This window comes from Hemibagrus wyckioides, linkage group LG16 (genome assembly GCF_019097595.1).
Source record: "Hemibagrus wyckioides isolate EC202008001 linkage group LG16, SWU_Hwy_1.0, whole genome shotgun sequence".
Classification (NCBI taxonomy): Eukaryota; Metazoa; Chordata; class Actinopteri; order Siluriformes; family Bagridae; genus Hemibagrus; species Hemibagrus wyckioides.
The window spans coordinates 23,596,609-23,620,204 of NC_080725.1; the positions used below are offsets into that span (position 1 = coordinate 23,596,609).

At 42.7% G+C, this 23,596-nt stretch overlaps 1 protein-coding gene across 3 annotated transcripts in view; it reads right to left on the bottom strand.

The window, feature by feature from the left end:
• Positions 1 to 3,230: 3,230 nt before the first annotated feature.
• Positions 3,231 to 23,596, bottom strand: part of erbin (erbb2 interacting protein) — an 84,643-nt gene continuing 64,277 nt past the window's right edge. For 2 of the 3 annotated variants that reach the window (XM_058412808.1, XM_058412807.1), the window contains 11 exons: positions 18,155 to 18,313; positions 16,055 to 16,231; positions 15,570 to 15,687; positions 15,114 to 15,297; positions 12,860 to 14,249; positions 11,846 to 11,944; positions 8,880 to 8,936; positions 6,303 to 6,488; positions 6,054 to 6,146; positions 5,686 to 5,760; positions 3,231 to 5,544 (listed from right to left, as the gene is read on the bottom strand). In XM_058412808.1, the coding sequence (XP_058268791.1) occupies positions 5,437 to 5,544; positions 5,686 to 5,760; positions 6,054 to 6,146; positions 6,303 to 6,488; positions 8,880 to 8,936; positions 11,846 to 11,944; positions 12,860 to 14,249; positions 15,114 to 15,297; positions 15,570 to 15,687; positions 16,055 to 16,231; positions 18,155 to 18,313 (2,646 nt within the window). In that variant the 3' untranslated portion in view covers positions 3,231 to 5,436. The remainder of the gene's footprint in view (positions 5,545 to 5,685; positions 5,761 to 6,053; positions 6,147 to 6,302; positions 6,489 to 8,879; positions 8,937 to 11,845; positions 11,945 to 12,859; positions 14,250 to 15,113; positions 15,298 to 15,569; positions 15,688 to 16,054; positions 16,232 to 18,154; positions 18,314 to 23,596) is intronic. The other variant, XM_058412809.1, reaches the window with a different exon arrangement.

Genomic DNA, 23,596 nt, shown 5'->3' on the forward strand with positions numbered 1-23,596 from the left:
TGAGGCTCATCTGAGTTCTCACAGTGGAGTTCCACGAATTTCTGAAGGCCATGTACAAGCGCAGTCACGTGTGTGGCTTACAGGGACAAAACACATGACATTTATTATATTAATAAACATTTCTCTTTCAGACCACACCTCAGAGTAATGCTCCAAAACTAAAGGTCTGGACCATATCAGCCAAAATCATTTCTACATGTCATCAGGAAGACATTTCTACATTTCACTCAGGTTCTTTTCAGGATTTCTTCCTAAGCTTTAGATTTAGAGAGTACCAAAGTGTCAGGTTTTTACATTTTAAATGTTTATCCTGAGGGATATATTTCTGTAAAGTGGGTCAGTGTCCACTGTTGAACCGGACATCAGGCTGGTTTCAGGTCCAGTATCTCAGTAACTACAGCATGCTGATGTTCTGTCTGATCACAAAGCAGGAAGCCAAATGATGCACTCTGAAAACTGTCTGATGAATACAATTCACTGACTACACTCTTCAAAACACTGGAGGGGTCTTTAATGGTCCATTTGGGAAGACCTTGTAGGTTCAGCCATCAGAAAGGGTTCTAGTCAGAGATAAGACTCATAAAGCCAGCTTTAAAAACAACTAAGGAGGAACCCTTCAGAGTGTTTTTGTATCAGAAAACGTTTCAAGTAGAACCCTCTTTATAAAGTTAATTATACAATAAGTCACTAAAGAACCACTGAAGAACCCATTTTCTTAATGCAAGCATTTAACTATCCACCTTTTGCTATTTGGTACATTTTTAGGAAGAAAGGTTCTTCAGGTTCTTTATATCATGTGTTCTCTGGATAATTATTGGCTCCCTCAGATGAACAGCTGAAGTGCATTAGAGTTCTATAGGGTGCATTAGAGTTCTATAGGGTGTATTAGAGTTCTATACAGTGTATTAGAGTTCTATACAGTGTATTAGAGTTCTATACAGTGTATTAGAGTTCTATAGGGTGTATTAGAGTTCTATAGATTGTATTAGAGTTCTATACAGTGTATTAGAGTTCTATACAGTGTATTAGAGTTCTATACAGTGTATTAGAGTTCTATAGATTGTATTAGAGTTCTATAGATTGTATTAGAGTTCTATAGATTGTATTAGAGTTCTATAGATTGTATTAGAGTTCTATACAGTGTATTAGAGTTCTATACAGTGTATTAGAGTTCTATACAGTGTATTAGAGTTCTATACAGTGTATTAGAGTTCTATAGATTGTATTAGAGTTCTATAGATTGTATTAGAGTTCTATACAGTGTATTAGAGTTCTATAGATTGTATTAGAGTTCTATAGATTGTATTAGAGTTCTATACAGTGTATTAGAGTTCTATAGGGTGTATTAGAGTTCTATAGATTGTATTAGAGTTCTATAGATTGTATTAGAGTTCTATAGATTGTATTAGAGTTCTATACAGTGTATTAGAGTTCTATAGATTGTATTAGAGTTCTATACAGTGTATTAGAGTTCTATAGGGTGTATTAGAGTTCTATAGATTGTATTAGAGTTCTATAGAGTGTATTTCTATGATACATTAGTTGGACTTTAGGTAAATTTACTTCCACCTATTTTTTTCGTCTTTTTTGGTCTTATGTCCGATCTCACGGTAAGATGAAATACACGTCATTTCCGATAAAAGCGCAGACTCCAGAAGCTTATGACGCATAATGCGTTTTGTCGGTTGCGTCACGTCCGGGTTTTATAAGCAGCTGTAGCTCTCTGTCATGCCGCGTGTCTAGTGAGGGCACGTGCCAGTGTACAAACTTTACCAGTAACCTGAGCTCTGTCGCGCGCACACACCGTGGTTTTAGTAAGACTGACTCTAATTGTGTTACTACTACTAACTCGTGAAAGCTGAGCGAAAGTGCTTTAAACCGACAGCAGACACTTTTACTTGACTTTCAGGTCAGTAGCAGGACCGTGTGGTGGACTGCTCCGAAATCTCTTGGGTTAAATTTAGAGGAAGAATCTGATACCACACACACACACACACACACGGTAAAAGTTCCTCTCTGCAGTTCGCTCCTGCTCACATTCTATGGGAGCAAAACACTTAATGCGTAATTAAACGCGTTGGGTTCTTATTCTGGGCTCATATGCTTGTCTGTATATAGTATAGTTTATTAATAATGTGTTCACCGAGGTTGGTGTGTTTACAACACAGTTTTAATGCATTAAGTCACGTTAAGCGTTTTAGAATGTCCCCTCAAATCTGTCTTCATGTAAGGTTTTTCAGGAGCGAGATAGACAGGTTATAAACAGTAAACCCTCTGTAACAGGGACTCTCCTGTGTAAATCACATTACCATTAACGCTGTAACAAAATAAAAAGCCTTTATATATTAGCTGTGATAATATATACATAGATACATAACTACTAAAGTGACTGAGAATGAAACCGGAGCTGATTGTAGCGCTGTTTAAACCCCGGGGTTTAATCAGAGATCTGTTTACTGTTAGAATGATGAAACGACTTCTAGTGCTTCTTACATCTTAAATCTCATCCACGAGACCGGAATAAGAACAATACGAGTGAGTGACGTCATCAAATGCCCCTGTTTTGATCAGAGAGGGGGGTGGGGGAGGGGGCTGTTAAAGATGTGTTGATTCAGCAGAATGATGTTATAATTCAGACAGTAACTGGACATTAACTGGACAGTAAGTGGAATAAACACTTTACAACCACACTGAGCAGGAAAAAAACCCATCTCAATATATCTGTTTTAAAACAGGTTCCTAATCATTTTAATCAAGAGATTTTTTCCTTTCCCTCTGCCCTGTACCTGTAACTTTACTTCCTTTTCTTGACTGATGGTGAAGCGAAACTCTAACTTCTGTTACAGCTAGTTAACTGCTCACTAGTCACTGACCATGTTAGCTTTTCCTCTCAGTTTCTGTTAAGCTGCTAGCTGTATGAGGACCTGGCCGTGTTTATGGAATAATCTTGGAAAATATTCACCGACTTTCGGAACAAATCGGATCAGAACAATGTTCTGCAGTTGTGATATGAGGGGAAAGACACTGACCAGTCCAGGCCTGGGTAAAGGTCAGGTAAAGGTTTGAGGTCATACACAGCCCTGACTTTACTTCAGTTCTGTACAGAAGTGCTGAATATTATGAAAATATCTGAATTTAGCAAAAACATTTAGAAAAACAAGACAGACATTTAAATCTATAAAATCAGAACCATCAGAGTTGTTTTCACGCTGAATAAAGACACCAACTGGTTTGTAAAAGAACATTCGTTTATTTATTTTTTTTGTTTGTTTGTTTCCACAGGATACCATGAACCCTAAAATTATGTACAAAATCTGGAATGTAGAATAAATGCATAGCGATCATCTTCACCTAGCTGCTTCCAGAGAAAGCCTTAAAATCGCTATCCATTTTAAAACTGCTGCTGTGTGTCGGAGTGGGGGGGGGGTGTTATTGCTGGTCTTTATTAACGAAAAGGTCAGTAATGCTGTGAGTAAAAACTCAGAGGAAACTCATTTACAGTTTCTAAAGCGCAAAATAAATAGAGAAATGCAGGAGAGTCCGAACAGACCAGGTGAACTTTATAAGTGATAAAGATTTAAATTTCAGCTCCGGATGGTCAGGATTCTATTCTGTCCGATTTTCCGGTGGTGAGATTTTATAATGTGCGACAATCACAGGGTTTTATTTAATTCATCCATGTGGAATAGACACAGTGCTGATCCAGCAAGAGAGGAGAGATCTGTTCACACCCCAGCAGACGGAGGAGAAGAACAGGACTCTCTGCTTTTACAGAGCCGGATGGTCAGTGACGTAAAGTGACCTCATGACGAGTCTAAAATCTAAATTAAAATCAGAACACGGAGTCGACTAAACCCGCTTTACTACAGACACCACCATCATCAGTGTTTAATTCTGTATTTAATCCAAACACTGATGAAGGGAATTTGGCCTTGAATTCATTCGTGTAGATCTTCAGAACCATGATGATTTACATCCAGAATAAGAATCAGTGAGAGAGTGATTTCATGCAGGAATTTCACACGCTACAACATTCAGGTACAGAGCTGTGCACAAAAAAAAAATTAAACAGAAGTAAGCCTTTCAGCTCCACTGTGGAGGTCCAGGATCAGAGCTGACCCTTCAGCTGGACACGGTGCTCACCGAGACGGCCGTGGAGCCGCTCAGGGTGTCGGCTTCCTCTTTTTATAAGGTGAGATCAGGATCCGTTCAGGATTAAACCACACACTGACATAAGAACAGCTTTGCAAAATATTCAAAAATGCTGTTTCCTAGGTCATCTAAAAGATTTACAGTATAAAATGCTATCACAAAAAATGCAGTACTAAAAGAGTTCCTCATGTTCTTCTTCTTCTTATTTTTTTTTAAAAATGCACTCTGACAAACCGTCTTTCTGAAAGTGAAGTCTTGCTATTGCTCTCACAAACGGTCAAAATGTCACGACCTTTCACCCTAACTGAGACGTGTCAGGGTCAACTGGCAGTTCTCACGTCCTTCTCACTCGCCCGTCTGTGTCCAAGCACCACAAGCTAACACAAACGACTCAACACTGCAAGTACTGAACCCTACAGAAGTAGAGAGAGACGAGATCGGTGAGTCGAGTTCAGAGTGAAGTAAAAACGTCGGAGCGGTGGGTGTGGTCAGAGAGGTGGGTGCGGTCAGAGCCAGCAGGTGTGCTCAGAGCGGTGGGTGTTTATGGACTGACTCGAGATGAGGAAATTCACTCATCTCCAGAGGAAGCCCTTTAGATGTGGGATCTATTAAATATCGGACATCGGATTTTCCCAGCATTCACTCTGAGACACGTCCATGGGCATCTCTTTCATCCTCCAGAACTTCTCCTTCTCCTCAGTTCCTCTGCACCACATCTCACACACATTTCAGGAGGTTCTTTACAGAACAGTTTGGCTCTAATGGAGTAAAGGGACAGTCCTGAGAGGTGTGACAGAGCGTCCAGTTGAAGACGTGTGGATGTGGTTAGACTTTCCCTAAAGCGCACCAGTTCTACATTCAGAATCTGCTCACAGCACGTGGCATCAGCCTCCAGATCAACAGCTCCACAGGTCAGAGAACTCTTTTAAATAAAAAAAACCAAAAACAAATACAAAGGAAGTGAAATGTTATTTAAAAGTAAAACTAAAAGTAAAAATAAAGGCATGCTGATGTCAGCACACAGAGAGCCCCGCCCCCTGCTGGTCATCTCCTTGTAGTACTCTACGGTGAACGATTAAAAAGGTGTATGAAAAGCACAGTTTAGCCGTGCGTGTTGTTTCTCCCACAGTGAAGGCTGGTGCAGAGACTCCGCCCACACGCCGCAGTGGTTTCTCCCAGTTTCATCCTTCCATTAAAAACAGTTCAGCTGTACATGACTCCTCCTCCTGCTCTGTGTACAAAAATAAAAGTGAACATTCAGACATCTGGGGTCCTGGCCAGTCTCTATGCTGCCATGTCTCTGATGATGACCAGGTCCACCGTGCTGGGGAAGTTCTTCAGGAGGGACACGGCGTTCCCGTGATCGATGTTAACAAAGTTGTAACCGTTCGCCTGTACAGAGACGAGACTCGTGAGCTGATGGAGCTTATACTCAGAAAATATTTATTATATAAGGAAATAAAGAATTAGAAGATAAATATTAGGAGATAAAGAAGAGGGGGTAAAGAAGAGGAGATAAAGAGGAAGAGGTACCTGGATGATCTTGTCTCCTGGTTGGAGGAGTTTAGAAGCAGGTCCCTCAGGCTGAACTCTCGTCACAAATATCCCCTTTAAAAGCAAACAATTTTAAGGATGAATTGTCTGAGAGGGAATCAGGAGCAAAAACTTCTAGCAAAAACATTTGCATTTAAATATTCTAGCACAATTCCTTTTCCTCTAGAAATGAACTGTGTGTGTGTGTGTGTGTGTGTGTGTGAACACAACTGAGATTTTCAGTCACTCTTTTCTGTGTTGATTTTAAAGAAGGGTATTTTTCAGGTCTTGTGAGAACATGCTGTCAGTAATTCTGTAATCGTCTGTAAGTGAGCTTACTGAACAGCTCTGAAGTAAGAGACACGTACGTTATCGTCAGGACGGAACGGATTCCCTCGTCCTCCCACTCCTCCGGATATACTGAAGCCCAGCTCGGGATTCTTCTCGATTTTGACGTGCATCTGAACACCAACCATGACAAACACACACATCAGTTTCATCATCACACACACCATTTAAACTACTGTAGAGAAATGCACAGACACAAGCAAAATGTGATCATCTATAATCTAAAGCTGAGAGTAAAGAGCGTCCCCAGTGTCGGTTCTGCGTGGTACCTCGTGTGGCAGGGTGTCGTGGGGGTGACGGGGGGGACACGGGGGCTGCTGGGACACTTTCAGCATCAGATAATCGATAAGCTGCTCTCTGGAGGGATGACGAGCCATGGGAACCTGAGCAGAATTCATCTGAGAGCGGAGGGGAGCAGGAGGAGGAACGCACATCTGACCGTTCATCAAAGGCACCTAAACACAACACAAAGTATTTACCATGTGTTTTACATATGCTAATCTGTTTGTTGAGCCTGAACCGACTGAAAGGCACTCTGCTGGTTTGTTGAGGCTTCTGAAGTTACACCATTTCAGCTCGTCACTCAAACACCAACCAGTTTTTCTTTCTTACACCTAACAATAAATACTTGTACCTTGGACTTTTCAGAATCAGAAACCTGTAGGTAATCCTTATGGGTCTTATGGATATTCTATTCTTTACTCTCAATGAAATAACCAGAAAATGCTATTGAAGGGCTGAAGGGTTTAAACCAGAGGTGACCAGTCTTATCCAGAAAGGGTCAGTGTGGGTCCAGGTTTTCGATCCAACCGAGCAGAAGCCACACCTGAAGCAGTCTACTGAAAGCCAAGCTGAGATGATTAAACAGGTGTGGTGCAGAGTGCTTGTGGATCACACTGGACACTCCCAGTTTAAACAGAGGAATGAAGTCCAGGTCCAGGTGCTGTACACTACTCATACTAATTTACAATAATAGTTGTATATTTTAAAGGATTTCTCTCAGATGTCAGTATCTCAGTTTCCTACTCCACTCTGTAGCTCTGTGTGATGAGCTAGAATAACTGAATAATGGACTGGACGTGATAACTTGTGTCTGCAGGACAGACGGCTGTCTCAGAGCCCATGCTTTCTCCAGCTTTTATTCTTAAATTGTAGAGAGTACACTCCTGATTCTTCTTCAAACCATGTGATAATTCATCCATTTAAACAACCTAAGATATGCTAATGTTATTGTTATTCATTTCTTATTGTCAATTACTTCATTACCTTCACACTTCTTCATCCTGCATCCATTTCTTTTTAATGTCCTGAAACTCAAGTCTTTTTTTTCACAAGTTTTTTTCACAAGATTTAAACACACACACACACACACACACACACACCCACAGAGCTCCTGTTTCTGCAATGTCTCAGCTTTTTGAGAAGTTCTGATATTTTTGTTGGTTTAAGTGATCCTGTTTCAGACCAGATGCTTAACACTGAGCTCCAGATGAACTGTGATCATGAACACCAACACACGGCGGTTTAATTTTAGGAACATGAAGAGCATGTGACTGATCCTGGCAAAGCTGTGATCATGAAACTAATCTACAGGACCCCGTATTAAACGAGTACATTATTCAGAATCGCAAGAAACATCAGCATGATGAACAACATTAAGGGCATTATTATTTTAAGTCAGTCAGTGAGTTGTTTATTCCGAGCACGGCTGAGCGTTTTCTCTGCTCCAACACACTATTAAATCATTATGGAGGTGGTGTAGTTTCACTGTCTAACACCAGGGGGCAGAAGGAACCACCAAAACACTTCTGATGTGGACACATGAGAGGATCAAGGACATACATTTCTGCTTGGAGTCCTAATTTCAGCACATAAAAAGCTAAACCTGTCTAAAGCTGTGCTGATGCAGATTACAGATTAGTTTTAATCACATAAACAAGTGTGTGTGTGTGTGTGTGTGTGTAAACACTGGTAACTGTTTAGGGTTGGGACTTGGGTTTATATATGATATATTGTGATATTTATTGATTATTTCCAAGCCCATCGTGACTGCACATCCTTCTACATCTGAATGTGTTCTTGCAGCATGCCGCTTGCTGCGAGTCTAGCCTTTCTTTATAAAGCAACCTTGAGAGTTATAAAGGTGAACGACGAACAGGCTATTGTTCCTCTTATTAATGAGAGTACGAGTCCCTGCACCGTGAGTCATAATGCAGCAAACGCTAAAGATTTAACACGTGTAATATAAAATATTCAGTGTTAGTCACGTGTTCAGCTTTTCATTTCCGAGAGTCTGAGTGTGTGTGTTTGAGCTGAAGGCCTGGAGGACCATCAGCTCTTAGGAGAACATTCTCAGAAGTAATCTCTCTCTCTCTCTCCTGTCCTACGGTGCTTTTATAATGTTCATTAATTAGTGGTAATTAATCACTTCTGCAGCAGAGCGTCTCAGGGTCAACATCCTCCGCCTCACTCTCTCTCTCTCTGTGTGTGTGTGTTTTTCTAAAGCTGTTGAATTCACACAGAACTGAAAAAATCTTCATGCCTTTGTCACTCTCTAATCTAAACCTAAGGCTATAATCTCCAGCTCTATGAGTAACAGGAAAAAAAACTCTTAGCTCAACTCAAAGTTTTTTCTTTTCAGGTTTTTTCTCCCAAATTCCCCTGAGGGTCACTTCCTTATTCTGATGCCATGAAGTAACCTGAGGATCAGGAACATGAAGCTAGATCTCCTGATCCTCCCTGGACGTCTGCCACATCAGTGACACTGAGACACCTGAGGATCTGTTGAACTCTGTCTTTAGTTAATCAGATTCAATAAGCTCAGTGTGTAATGAGATTAAACTTACTTTTCTGTGTGAGTCCATGGTGTAGCCCTGCTGACCATAAGGACCAAAACTTTCATCCTACAAACACACAGTCATAACATTAGAACATCTGCATCAGTAAATCAGGTGATGGTGTTTCTTTCTGTAATTTATTCTTTTATCTGTACAGCTGTGGTGGTGAAACAGAACAATCCTGATTAAACAGAGGTTTCTGCAGGACAGCGCTGCACTACACCTGCTCATGAATAATTCATTTTCCGGGATTTTAATAGAAACCTATCAGGATATTTTGAACAGAATCACAAACCCAGAACTAAGCAGAATTTGAGAGAGAGTCAGATTTAGACCGCAGGAGACCGGGCATGATGCAGCATCTACACAGGTGGATCAGACCGTAACCCTGGCCTTTCCTCCTTCACTGCGCTCATTACATCATCACTCAGACATATTAACTGTAATAAACACATTATTAAACTGTTATAAAGCTCAGCAGACTCAATGCTGGAAAATTCTCCAGAAGTCATTCAGTGATTATCAGATTAAAGCATGTGGCCACATGTAAGAGTGAATTAACCCTCAACACACACACACACACTGAGTTAATACAGCAATGTGTCTGAGTTACACAACACTGACAAAGAATGCAAAGTGATAGATTTGGAGAAAGTGTACAAAATAAAGGGTTAGGAGCGAGGGTCAGTGTGCAGGTTACTTAAGGAAAAGATCAACAGGAGAAGAGTAGGACTAGACAGATGTCCAGTCCAGCACCTGACTCGAATAAGTGACAGATTCACATTTCAGTGCCACATCATCAGATTTTCTACAAATAAATGAAAGAGATGCTGTTAGCTCCTTTATCTAACACTACACACATACCAGACCTATAAAAGTGCTATTGCAGGCGTCACTCAGTGAAAATAATCTCATCAAAATAGGGTTTAAGGCAAAGTACAGAAGAAAAAATATTGGGTTTTCCTCATCCCTCTGTGTGAAACTAACACTGTACTTTATAGATGATGAACTCTTAAAGCTATTTAAACTAATAATAAAATGATTAACTTGAAGGTCAGTGGAGTAAAGCCCAGCCAGTGATTTTATTTCCACACACATCAGATCATTGTGTTGGTTTTCTCTTCCCTACACTGAGAATATTCTGTCCTCATCACCTCACTGTAATCTCATCACTTTATTCGTGTCCAGACAGACAGCTCTGATTTTACACACAGGTCACCGCTGCACTGGAAGGAATGTTTACTGACCATTACTGGAGTTCATCTATTATCAATTAAGGGAAGAGATTTTTGGCAATCGCAAAGTTAAAAATGTTTTCAAGGAATTTCAACAAAGTTGCTGTGACTTTCACCATGTTTGGCTCTCAATGGGATTATCTGATGCTTACAGTAATCATTTAGTATAAATGTTCCCAACATTCAACCACACACTCCCGAGATCACTCACTCCCGAGATCACTCACTCCCGAGATCACTCACTCCCGAGATCATGAGATCACTCACTCCTGAGATCACAAGATCACTCACTCCCGAGATCACTCACTCCCGAGATCACACACTCCCGAGATCATGAGATCACTCACTCCTGAGATCACAAGATCACTCACTCCCGAGATCACTCACTCCCGAGATCACTCACTCCCGAGATCACTCACTCCCGAGATCACACACTCCCGAGATCATGAGATCACTCACTCCTGAGATCACAAGATCACTCACTCCCGAGATCACTCACTCCCGAGATCACTCACTCCCGAGATCACTCACTCCCGAGATCACTCACTCCCGAGATCATGAGATCACTCACTCCTGAGATCATGAGATCACTCACTCCCGAGATCACTCACTCCCGAGATCACTCACTCCCGAGATCACTCACTCCCGAGATCACTCACTCCCGAGATCATGAGATCACTCACTCCTGAGATCACAAGATCACTCACTCCCGAGATCACTCACTCCCGAGATCACACACTCCCGAGATCATGAGATCACTCACTCCTGAGATCACAAGATCACTCACTCCCGAGATCACTCACTCCCGAGATCACTCACTCCCGAGATCACTCACTCCCGAGATCACACACTCCCGAGATCATGAGATCACTCACTCCTGAGATCACAAGATCACTCACTCCCGAGATCACTCACTCCCGAGATCACTCACTCCCGAGATCACTCACTCCCGAGATCACACACTCCCGAGATCATGAGATCACTCACTCCTGAGATCACAAGATCACTCACTCCCGAGATCACTCACTCCCGAGATCACTCACTCCCGAGATCACTCACTCCCGAGATCACTCACTCCCGAGATCACACACTCCCGAGATCATGAGATCACTCACTCCCGAGATCACTCACTCCCGAGATCACTCACTCCCGAGATCACACACTCCTGAGATCACAAGATCACTCACTCCCGAGATCACTCACTCCCGAGATCACTCACTCCCGAGATCACTCACTCCCGAGATCACACACTCCCGAGATCATGAGATCACTCACTCCTGAGATCACAAGATCACTCACTCCCGAGATCACTCACTCCCGAGATCACTCACTCCCGAGATCACACACTCCCGAGATCACTCACTCCCGAGATCACTCACTCCCGAGATCACTAACTAATGAGAATCTCAGACACTGCATGTAAACACAATGCCCTCCACCTAGTGAGGAATAAAATCTGTGTTAATACAGCTCCAGTGGTCTAATGATCATTTCTTTTTATTTTCATTTCAGTGGTAAACTGGTAGATTTAACATTTTAACCAAAGGTTTTCAGTGGATTCCTAATAAATCTATAAACATTATATTAAATTTGTACACACACACACTTATTCGAGTGCAGGTGAAATGATTAAATTAAGATGAATATAGAAGAGCCCGTTAGAACCCACAGTGCAGGTAGTGAAACTGAGCGTGATAAACAGGAAGTTATGAGGTTTAATCTCCTGGTACATGTACTCACGCTGGGCCTGTGGACTCCAAACTGTTGTCCATCTACAGCACTTAGGGCCAGAGAGCTCTGACTGCCACAGAGAGTGGCCAAAGACCGAGACAGCATGCTCTGAGAGCACACAAACACACACACATGCATGCACACACACACACACACACACACACAATTGCACAAGCACACAATGGAGAGTGTAGTGAACACGCGTTAGTGGTACAGAGAGCTGAACACATGCAGGGTGTTAATAAAGTGGAGGTGTTAGTGTGTTAGGTTTGTTCATGAGAGAAACAGACATGCAGAACAATTCACACACACACTAGCACTGAGTAATATATTAAATCAGCACTCAGGTGAGGAAATTACTGTTTATAGCTGCTATAAAGTGGGAATAGGATATAGCTCCTTTTGCAAAAATATATTTATATATGAAGAGTTTATTTGCAAAAACCGATAAACGCCATATTTACAAAAATGACTGTCATTAGTTACCCTCCACATGTAGCATGATCTGAACCCTAAACACGTTTTGTCAAAAAAGCTGGTACTGTCCACTTTCAGGGAATCATGAGTTCATGTTTTACTGCAAAAGCCGACAAGCGCCCTTGTCGTTAATGAACAAAAACCGGAAAGTCCATTTTAGCAAATCAGCGCACAGTATTTAGATCAGCTGACCAGGCTGCTGGACACTGAGAGGAGTTTCATCAAACCGGACTAAGTGATCGAGTTTGGATAATTTTTACAGACTTGATGAACCTGTGAGAAACGTTAAAAAAAAGATTTCTGAAAATTAATAAAAACGGAGTTATCTGTTTTTGCAAATAAACTCATATATATATATATATATATGTATGTAGTTTGTAAATTGCTGCTGTATAAGAATATAAAAGATGAGGGATATGCGGTTACAAGAAAATAATCTTCAGCAATAACTTCACTTCCCCATCACACCAGCCTGTCATGTTATATTCTGCCAGTATGGGAATAACTGGAATAACGTTAAACCCACTCGGTCACTCACTCACTCACCATCTTCTCCATCTTCTTGGCCTCAATATGCCTCATAACCTGGTCTCTCCAGTCAGCTGGAACCCTGCCACCTCCACCAGGAGCTCCATCCAGCAGAGAGTGCTCAGACTTCACCCGGATGTTGGGCCTCTTGCTTGGGCTGCCTTGCTGGTAGCTGAAGTCGCAGACGGACATGGTTCTCTCGGGGAGCTCGTGTGGTGGAGGACGGGTGCTGTGTGGGCGTGGTGCGTTCCCTTCGTCCACGCTGTAGGTGCGGGCTGACAGGGGTCTCTGGAGATTCATCTGTAGAGGGGCTCGGGGCATACTGTGGATCTCTCTGTAGCTCACGTAGTCACCGTCAGGCCCGGGGACACGGCGAGGTTCCACCATGACCATAGAGGCATTAGAAGAGGTGCTGCTCTGCCTCTGTAGGGGGTTCCTCTGCACACCGGGGGGCAGAATGCGATCTTTGGCCCACATGTCCGGTGTTTTGGGTGGGCCGCGCTGCTGAGGCTGGTGGGGGTATGGTGGTGCGTTGTTGCGGTTGGAGAAGTTGGTGTTGGCAAATGAGTGCTGAGGAGGGAGGTAGGGCTGATCAGGGGGCACTGGGGTACGCTGGCACCAGAGGTTGTCTTTAGGCACGGTACTGCTCGCGTACTGGACATTATACTGAGGTGGAAGGGCACTGGGGTAACGGGCCGGAACTCTGCCGCCAGAGCTCAGGAGGTCAGAGGATGAACCCGAGGAACCATGGTGGACCTGCAGCGGCTGCTCGTCGAGCAAAGAGGCCGATTTGGAACGGACGATGCTCTGGCACTGGGGGCCCGGGACAGCTGGAGAACCCACTACACACTCATATGGAGGAACCTCACCTTCCGTGGAGTAAAGCTTCATTCCACCAGCCTCCATGTTGCTGATGCTTTGAGATTTCATCACAGTTGCTGGAGGACATCTCTTCTCAGGAGTCAGTTCCTCTGTGCTGCGAGACAGAGACACGTCGCTGGACACCATAACCGTTCTGATGACCTCGTGCTTAGTCATGCCTTCCCCCATCTGCGCTTTGCTGTTCTGGTTCCCATTGTTGAAGTTCTCCACAGAGCCGATGTTGTTGTTGCTGAGTCTCGTCTCCGCTGTGGAACTGCTCTTGGTCTTTTCCATGTTTTCATAAGAGACGTTCATGTTGATCTGATCCCACTTGCTGTAGGGCTCGGACACACCGTTGTTGATGTCCTTCTCGATGAGTGCCAACTTCTCCTCCATGGACAGCTCGTAGTCAGACATGTTGGTACCTGTTTTGCTCTCGTAGGTGCGCTGGTTCTTCAGGACTGTCTGCAGCGAGGTCTCTGAGCCGTTACAGTTCTGCAGCAGTGGAACCGTCTCCTTCAGCTGGTTCAGGTTCTCATCCTCATGCCTAGGAGACATTTTTTTTTAAATTTCAAAACGCATGTGTGCAATGTAACCTGTAAAAATGTTGAGTATGAATCACTTTTACAATTATACCTTATCATATCTTATCATATACTAACTCAATATTTATATATTTTTCAATCAAAGATTTTCATTTTCATATTCAATATCTTCTATATAATAATTGTACATGTCTAACACAAACACAACACTGTATCTCAAATATTTAATGTTTTAAAATGTCCTGTGTCACATGATGTACAAGAGCTTGTAATAAATGAACGCTATTATTCCATTTTTAGAAGAGGAAGAAGCCTTCATTATTGCCAGACATTACACTCAAACACAGTGGAATTCCTTTCTCCGCATATTCCAGTTATGGACGTTATGGAAGTGCAGGGGCAGTTATGATAAAGCCCCCTGGAGCAGAGAGGGTTAAGGGTCCAACAGTGACAGCCTGAAGCTCAACCTTCTGATCAATCCAGAGCCTTAACCACTCGAACCACCACATGTAAGTACTTAATTCTAAACAGAACAGTGTTAGGTATACACCTTAACTCTCTAATGCTGTAGTGCTTGCACGTTTTAAAACAAATTAAACATGCCTAAAAATAAATGAACTTGTGCAGTTATAGATACACATCAGAATTAGTTTCTATTTATTCATTTTATTCTTAGGTAACAGTTAAAATACTAACTCTAGTGGGGCTGGGACCTGAACTCATGACCTCCTGATCAGCAGCACAGAGCCTAAATGACTGTTTTTGTTCAGACCTGCAGAAATAAACAGCTTCATTCTTTATGTATCCTGTGCTTCATGACATGTCAAGAAGGAGATGATGGTGTGTGTGTGTGTGTGTGTGTGTACCTGTTCTTGGGGATGAGAGGGATCTTGGTCTCTCTCTCAGGAGTACACAGTGAGTTGTCCTGGCTGCTGTCTGTGGTTAAAGACACTGAGTCCGACATGCGGGAGGGTGAGGAACAGTTACTGTTGTTCTGGTTGCTGTTGGCTACCGTCTCATCCAGTAATGAGTCTGCATCTTTACTATCATCTGAACCAGAATGGACAGGAAATGACATCATTAGTTTGTGTGTGAATTTGTACGTCACTCTGGATAAGGGCGTGTAACGTAACGTAACGTTTCGTTACGTAACGAAATGTAACGTAAATGTGTGTGTTTGTAAAAAGTTTACTAGTTCTCATGAATGTCTATGTGCCTTATTTATGTATGCTTTTGTTTGCTTGCGCATTCATTCATTCATTAAATTTATTGATATATTTTACAGTCCAGTCTAAAAAACTTGATGAGCTGAGTCCCAGTACCCTTCTTGTCTTTGCTGAGGGCCACCACTTTGGGCTGGTTAATGGAGATCTCAATAAGAGGAGGTCTCATCTCAGCGATCTTCATCTCCTCTTCATCAGACGACAGCTCCTCCGACTCCTGCAGAAAAATCATACAATTTGTATATGAATGAACCTGAATATGCAAATTGGACTCGCCCCCACCCTCATACCCTCCTATAACCCATTAATACAGTTAACAGTAGCTAACTATTCAGCTTTTAGTAGCTCAAGTCAGTTACAGAAGTGGGATTTCAGCACAAGTCTCGGTCATTTTTCACACTCACACATCATTGGATTGAAATCTAAATCTTTATACAGAAGCACAGAGTCTGAATTTTGTAAAAAATAACTTATTAAATCTCAAATCTGTATAAAAAGAAGCAGCTCACAGGAGAAATGTAAAGATTTAAACATGAGCACGGGCTTGAGAGAATTTGCTAATTAAAATGTCCATAATGGATGACCTCGAGTGTGTCCTCGTAGTTTACAATGGGTCCTGTGTTCTCGGAGCTCTTCAGCGGGATCCTCTCTGTGTCACAGTTATCTGGAATGTCTCTCAGCTCAGGTGGAGTGGAATTCTGGACCGGAGACTTGGACTCCAGCTCATGTGCTTTACCATTGGTACATGGAGTTTCAATCACCTGGAGAAGAACAGATGAGAACCTGAAGCATCACCTAAATGTGATTCTGACTAACATTTTTATTGAAGGTGAGCACTGCAAAGAGACTGGAGTCAAAAACTCCTGTTCAATTCAATTCAATCTGTGTAGCATGTTTAATAGTGCACACTGTCACTACAGAAATCTATCAATTATGGATATACATTTAAAATGAATCATTTATCCCTAATGAGAGTGTGATTATAAATGATTATAAACACTGAGAGTGTGATTATAAATGATTATAAACACTGAGAGTGTGATTATAAATGATTATAAACACAGAGTGTGATTATAAATGATTATAAACACTGAGAGTGTGATTATAAATGATTATAAACACAGAGTGTGATTATAAATGATTATAAACACTGAGAGTGTGATTATAAATGATTATAAACACAGAGTGTGATTATAAATGATTATAAACACTGAGAGTGTGATTATAAATGATTATAAACACTGAGAGTGTGATTATAAATGATTATAAACACTGAGAGTGTGATTATAAATGATTATAAACACTGAGAGTGTGATTATAAATGATTATAAACACAGAGTGTGATTATAAATGATTATAAACACTGAGAGTGTGATTATAAATGATTATAAACACTGAGAGTGTGATTATAAATGATTATAAACACTGAGAGTGTGATTATAAATGATTATAAACACAGAGTGTGATTATAAATGATTATAAACACTGAGAGTGTGATTATAAATGATTATAAACACAGAGTGTGATTATAAATGATTATAAACACTGAGAGTGTGATTATAAATGATTATAAACACAGAGTGTGATTATAAATGATTATAAACACTGAGAGTGTGATTATAAATGATTATAAACACTGAGAGTGTGATTATAAATGATTATAAACACAGTGTGATTATAAATGATTATAAACACAGAGTGTGATTATAAATGATTATAAACACTGAGAGTGTGATTATAAATGATTATAAACACAGTGTGATTATAAATGATTATAAACACAGAGTGTGATTATAAATGATTATAAACACTGAGAGTGTGATTATAAATGATTATAAACACAGAGTGTGATTATAAATGATTATAAACACTGAGAGTGTGATTATAAATGATTATAAACACTGAGAGTGTGATTATAAATGATTATAAACACAGAGTGTGATTATAAATGATTATAAACACTGATTGTGATTGATATCATTTTATAATGCGCAGTGATAAACAAACAAACAAATTTGGACTCAGGAACTGGAGGATGTTGATTTCTTGCCCTTAAATATAATGTAAAAGTTATAAAAGATTAAAATTCAAATTCAAATTTAAATTCTATTTGTCACATACGAAATCATACATAGTACGACATGTAGTGAAATGCTTTTTACGACTGTCTGAAATGCTTTTTACTGACATAAAAGAGGAAAGAATAGAAAGAAAATGTGTAATAGAAAAAGTGTAACAGATATAAAAGTATAAAAACAAACACAAAAATATATATATGTATGTATGTATATATATATATATATAGAGTACAATATAGTATATGTATAGTATGTGAAAAATAAAACAATATAAAATAAATATATGTGTAGACTCTATGTACATACTACTCTCTAAGATACAGTATATGAATATATGTAGATAAAAGGTCTGCTAAAGTCAACATTGAAATGGTGATGCAAGAGTGTAGTATGTACAGTGCATATGTAAGATAAATATATAAATATATTGTATAAATACTGATATAGGTGTGAGATCCACATCACAGCTACACAAATCCTTCACAAATAACCTTTATGTTGGTCCTAGTTTCTTTCTCTAACAGCCAGCTGTTCCTTATGTTTATGAAGTGTGAGTATGATTGTTTATGCCAGGTTTTGGGAGTACACGTCAGTGTGAGTGCTCACCTTCACCCCTACACTCTGCACTCCAATGTGGTTCCTCTCTCCGGCCGTCTCGTCTCCAGACTCGTCCTCTTTCAGGCGGTGAGCCACAGACTGCGCTGTCTTCACCATGTTCTTCAGCTCGTCAGGGTATGGCGTGGGGTAACGCCTTAGGTTCCCTTCCTGAAAACACACACACACAGCATGCTTTAAGAACTTCATAATTGTCCCAATTTTCATGCTTTTTTATATTGTGGCTGTGATTCAGGTCATTGCAGGAACGACAAAGTTCACAGTGTGAGATTAAATCTCAGCCTTCTGTTCTGACCAAATGGTCAGGGGCTATCAGACAGAGACAGCTTGAGGGACTGCGTGTGTTTTTGGCAAATTAAGAACACCAGACACACACACACACACACACACACACACCCCAGGAGGCTAAATGCAATCTCAAAGCAGGATAAACAGACTGTAAGCATATTGTAAGCATAGGAGAAAAAAACAACAAACCTTTAATATCAATTAGAAAAAGCATGCAAAAATGTGTACACCCTTACACCAGGAGTCTCATTTCATTTAAAAAACACTATAATTCTACATAAAATACAGTGGTGTAAAGTAACGAAGTAAAATTAATTTGTTACACTACTTAAGAGAGTTTTTGTACTTTACTTGAGTTTTTATATTTCTGTCAACTTTTACTTTACTACTTTTTTTAAACAAATTCTAGACTTTTACTCCGATACATTTTCTGTTAGGCATTTTCGTTACTTACTACAAAAAAAAACCTGCATCCAAATTTGCGGTAAAGGAAGTTTGTGGTTAATGATGACTTTGTCCACATGAAAACGCAAAATGCCCTGTTAAGTGCTGTCAGGAGCCTAGCCAATCAGAAGCCCTGTTAAGTGCTGTCAGGAGCCTAGCCAATCAGAAGCCCTGTTAAGTGCTGTCAGGAGCCTAGCCAATCAGAAGCCCTGTTAAGCGCTGTCAGGAGCCTAGCCAATCAGAAGCCTAGACAAAACTTTATTACCGGTTCCGGTAGTCTGACCGGGTCTCATCCAAAACCGCCATCGCTCTGTGTGTTGTGGGAGTTCTGTATGCAGCAGCAGTGAGCTCCATATTACATTCCGACCCTCTGTTCATGACCGTAATGTGTGAGTAACTGTGTGTGTGTGTGTGTGTGCACATGTAAAAAGTCCAGTAAACAACATTAACACAGTCAGTAGTTTACGTAAGTCTGCTATTGCACAAAATATCTCCATAAACAAAGCTGACGTCAAATCAAGGAGACCGGCTCACAGACAATGAGGTCAATTCGTCAGAATCTCCGTTCCCCCTGTCCACACAACACCACTGAAAACTGAGTTTTGGAAAATCTTCACTTTGGAAGGAGTTTTCCAAAAGCTTCGTTTTCACCGAACTCAAACTGCATTAGCATGTGGACGAAAGGTCAAAACACAGAGAAAAATCTCCCTTCTTAAAAATCCCCGGGTACGAGTGGACATGGCCTTAGTTACAAGCTCACAGGTATGGAGACACTGATACTGTACACTTCATTACAATACAGTTCTAAAGGCCTCTTCTTTCTTTCATGCAAGTCTTATTTTTTGGTGCTGCACTGATTGAGAAGTTTAAGAAAGAAAGCAAAACAGAATAAAATTCATAATTCTCCAAATTTTTAGTTTGCTTTTTTATTAATTTACTTCTACTTTTACTTTCCATACTTGAATACATTCATGAAAATACTACTTTTGATACTTAAGTACAGCTTATTTCAGAGACTTTAAGACTTTTACTCAAGTAGAATTATAAAGGTTAACTTTTACTTGAGTCATTTTCTAACAAAATACCTGTACTTTTACTCAAGTATGGCTTTTGGGTACAACACTGATAAAATATCAATAATTACACAACCTAAATTATATTTCTAAATGTGATATAAATGTTTTTATTCTCGTTTTTTCCACTGCCTTTTCCCCTCTCTCTGCTTGTACCTTTGTGTTTGTGAATGCAGGGCAGGACTGACATTAAACCCGCTCCATCAACTCTCTCAAATTATTTTATCTTCTTCTCCAGATCAGCATTTACAGTTTTAGTGTTTTAAATAAAACCTCTCTGAGAAGGCCTTAAATAAAACATGGACAATGTGAACATGGGATGGAGTTAAATTAGAAAATGTGTTAACGAGGTATACATGCAAATATATTAAAAGGAGGGCATGTAAGAGGGCGTGTCAGAGGGTGGAGTAAGCAGTTGAGAATTGCTAACGATGATCAAAGGGAGATGCTTTAGATGTTCTTATATTATTACAAGAACAGAATTTTTACAGTATTTCACCTGTATCAACAGCAGTTATATGAGGTCCTTCATAAGAACTTCTTCTTAGAGATTTTAGAAGACTGCTAAATCCCTATTTTCTGTGTTGTCTAGTGTGGTTAAGAGCATAACAGTCCATTAATATATGTTTAATGGCGGGGCTTCTTTATTGTCTTGAGTGTCCAATACAGTATATCTTGTGTATAGCGTCTGACCGTGTCTGGATATAAAGGAGAGGTTGAGGAATTGTCTTCATTTTAGCAGAGTTGATTTGGTGTAGTTAGAAGTGACCCAGATGATGATGGGTTTCAGCTTCAGCGTCTAGGTATCCAGAGAAGAAGGGTGTTGAAATTTTGTCTCGATAAGGAATCCACTTCACCTGGTCACTCAACACCAGCTCCATCACCAGGAAAGCCCAGCAGCGCCTCTACTTCCTGAGGAGGCTGAGGAAAGCCCATCTCCCTCCCCCATCCTGACTGTGTTCTACAGAGGGACCATGGAGAGCGTCCTGAGCAGCTGCATCACTGCCTGGTTTGGGAACTGCACCGTCTCAGATCACAAGACCCTTCAGGGGACAGTGAGGACAGACACACACCCCTCACACACCCCTCACACCCCTCACACACCCCACACACCCCTCACACACTCTTACACACCCCTCACACACCCCACACACCCCACACACACTCACACACCCCTCACACACCCCTCACACCCCTCACACACCCCACACACCCCTCACACACTCTTACACACCCCTCACACACCCCTCACACCCCTCACACACCCCACACACCCCTCACACACTCTTACACACCCCTCACACACCCCACACACCCCACACACCCCTCACACACCCCTCACACCCCTCACACACCCCACACACTCTTACACACCCCTCACACACCCCACACACACCACACACCCCTCACACACACTCTTACACACCCCACACACCCCTCACACACCCCCACACACCCCACACACCCCTCACACACACTCTTACACACCCCACACACCCCTCACACACCCCACACACCCCTCACACACCCCACACACCCCACACACACCCCTCACACACCCCTCACACACCCCTCACACACACTCTTACACACCCCACACACCCCTCACACACACTCTTACACACCCCACACACCCCTCACACACCCCTCACACACCCCTCACACACACTCTTACACACCCCACACACCCCTCACACACCCCTCACACCCCTCACACACTCTACACACCCCTCACACACACTCTTACACACCCCACACACCCCCTCACACACCCCACACACCCCTCACACACACCTCACACACACCTCACACACACTCCACACACCCCTCACACACACTCACACACCCCACAGACACACTCCACACACCCCTCACACCCACTCTTACACACCCCACACACCCCTCACACACACCTCACACCCACTCTTACACACCCCACACACCCCTCACACACCCCTCACACACCCCTCACACCCCACACACCCCTCACACACTCTTACACACCCCTCACACACCCCACACACCCCACACACCCCTCACACACCACCCCACACACCCCTCACACACCCCACACACCCCTCACACACACTCTTACACACTCCACACACCCCTCACACACACTCACACACCCCTCACACACACCCCTCACACCCCTCACACACACTCTTACACACCCCACACACCCCTCACACACACCTCACACACACCCTTACACACCCCACACACACCCTCACACACTCTTACACACCCCACACACCCCTCACACACACTCTTACACACCCCACACACCCCTCACACACCCCTCACACACACTCTTACACACCCCACACACCCCTCACACACACTCTTACACACCCCACACACCCCTCACACACCCCACACACACTCTTACACACCCCACACACCCCTCACACACCCCACACACACTCTTACACACCCCACACACCCCTCACACACACTCTTACACACCCCACACACCCCTCACACACCCCACACACACTCTTACACACCCCACACACCCCTCACACACACTCTTACACACCCCACACACCCCACACACACTCTTACACACCCCACACACCCCTCACACACTCTTACACACCCCACACACCCCTCACACACCCCACACACCCCTCACACACACTCTTACACACCCCACACACCCCTCACACACCCCACACACCCCCCACACACCCCTCACACACCCCACACACCCCCCACACACCCCTCCCACACACCTCACACACCCTCTCACACACCCCACACACCCCCTCACACACACTCTTACACACCACACACACCCCTCACACACACCCCACACACCCCTCACACACACTCTTACACACCTCACACACCCCTCACACCCCTCACACACCCCTCACACACACCTCACACACACTCTTACACACACTCTTACACACCCCACACACCCCTCACACACCCCTCACACACCCCACACACACTCTTACACACACTCTTACACACCCCTCACACACACCTCTTACACACACTCAACACACCCCTCACACACCCTCTTACACACCCCACACACCCCTCACACACACTCTTACACACCCCACACACCCCTCACACACACTCTTACACACCACACACACCCCTCACACACCCCACACACACACTCTTACACACACCACACACACCCCACACACACCACTCACACACCCCTCACACACACTCTTACACACCCCTCACACACCCCTCACACACACTCTTACACACCCCACACACACCACTCACACACCCCTCACACACACTCTTACACACCACACACACCCCTCACACACCCCTCACACACACTCTTACACACCACACACCCCTCACACACACTCTTACACACCACACACACCCCTCACACACCCCACACACACTCTTACACACACTCTTACACACCCCTCACACACCACACACACCCCTCACACAACCCTCACACACACCCCTCACACACACTCTTACACACCACACACCCCTCACACACCCCTCACACACACTCTTACACACCACACACACCCCTCACACACCCCACACACCCCACTCACACACTCTCTTACACACCCCACACACACACACTCTCACACACCCCTCACACACACACTCTCACACACCCCTC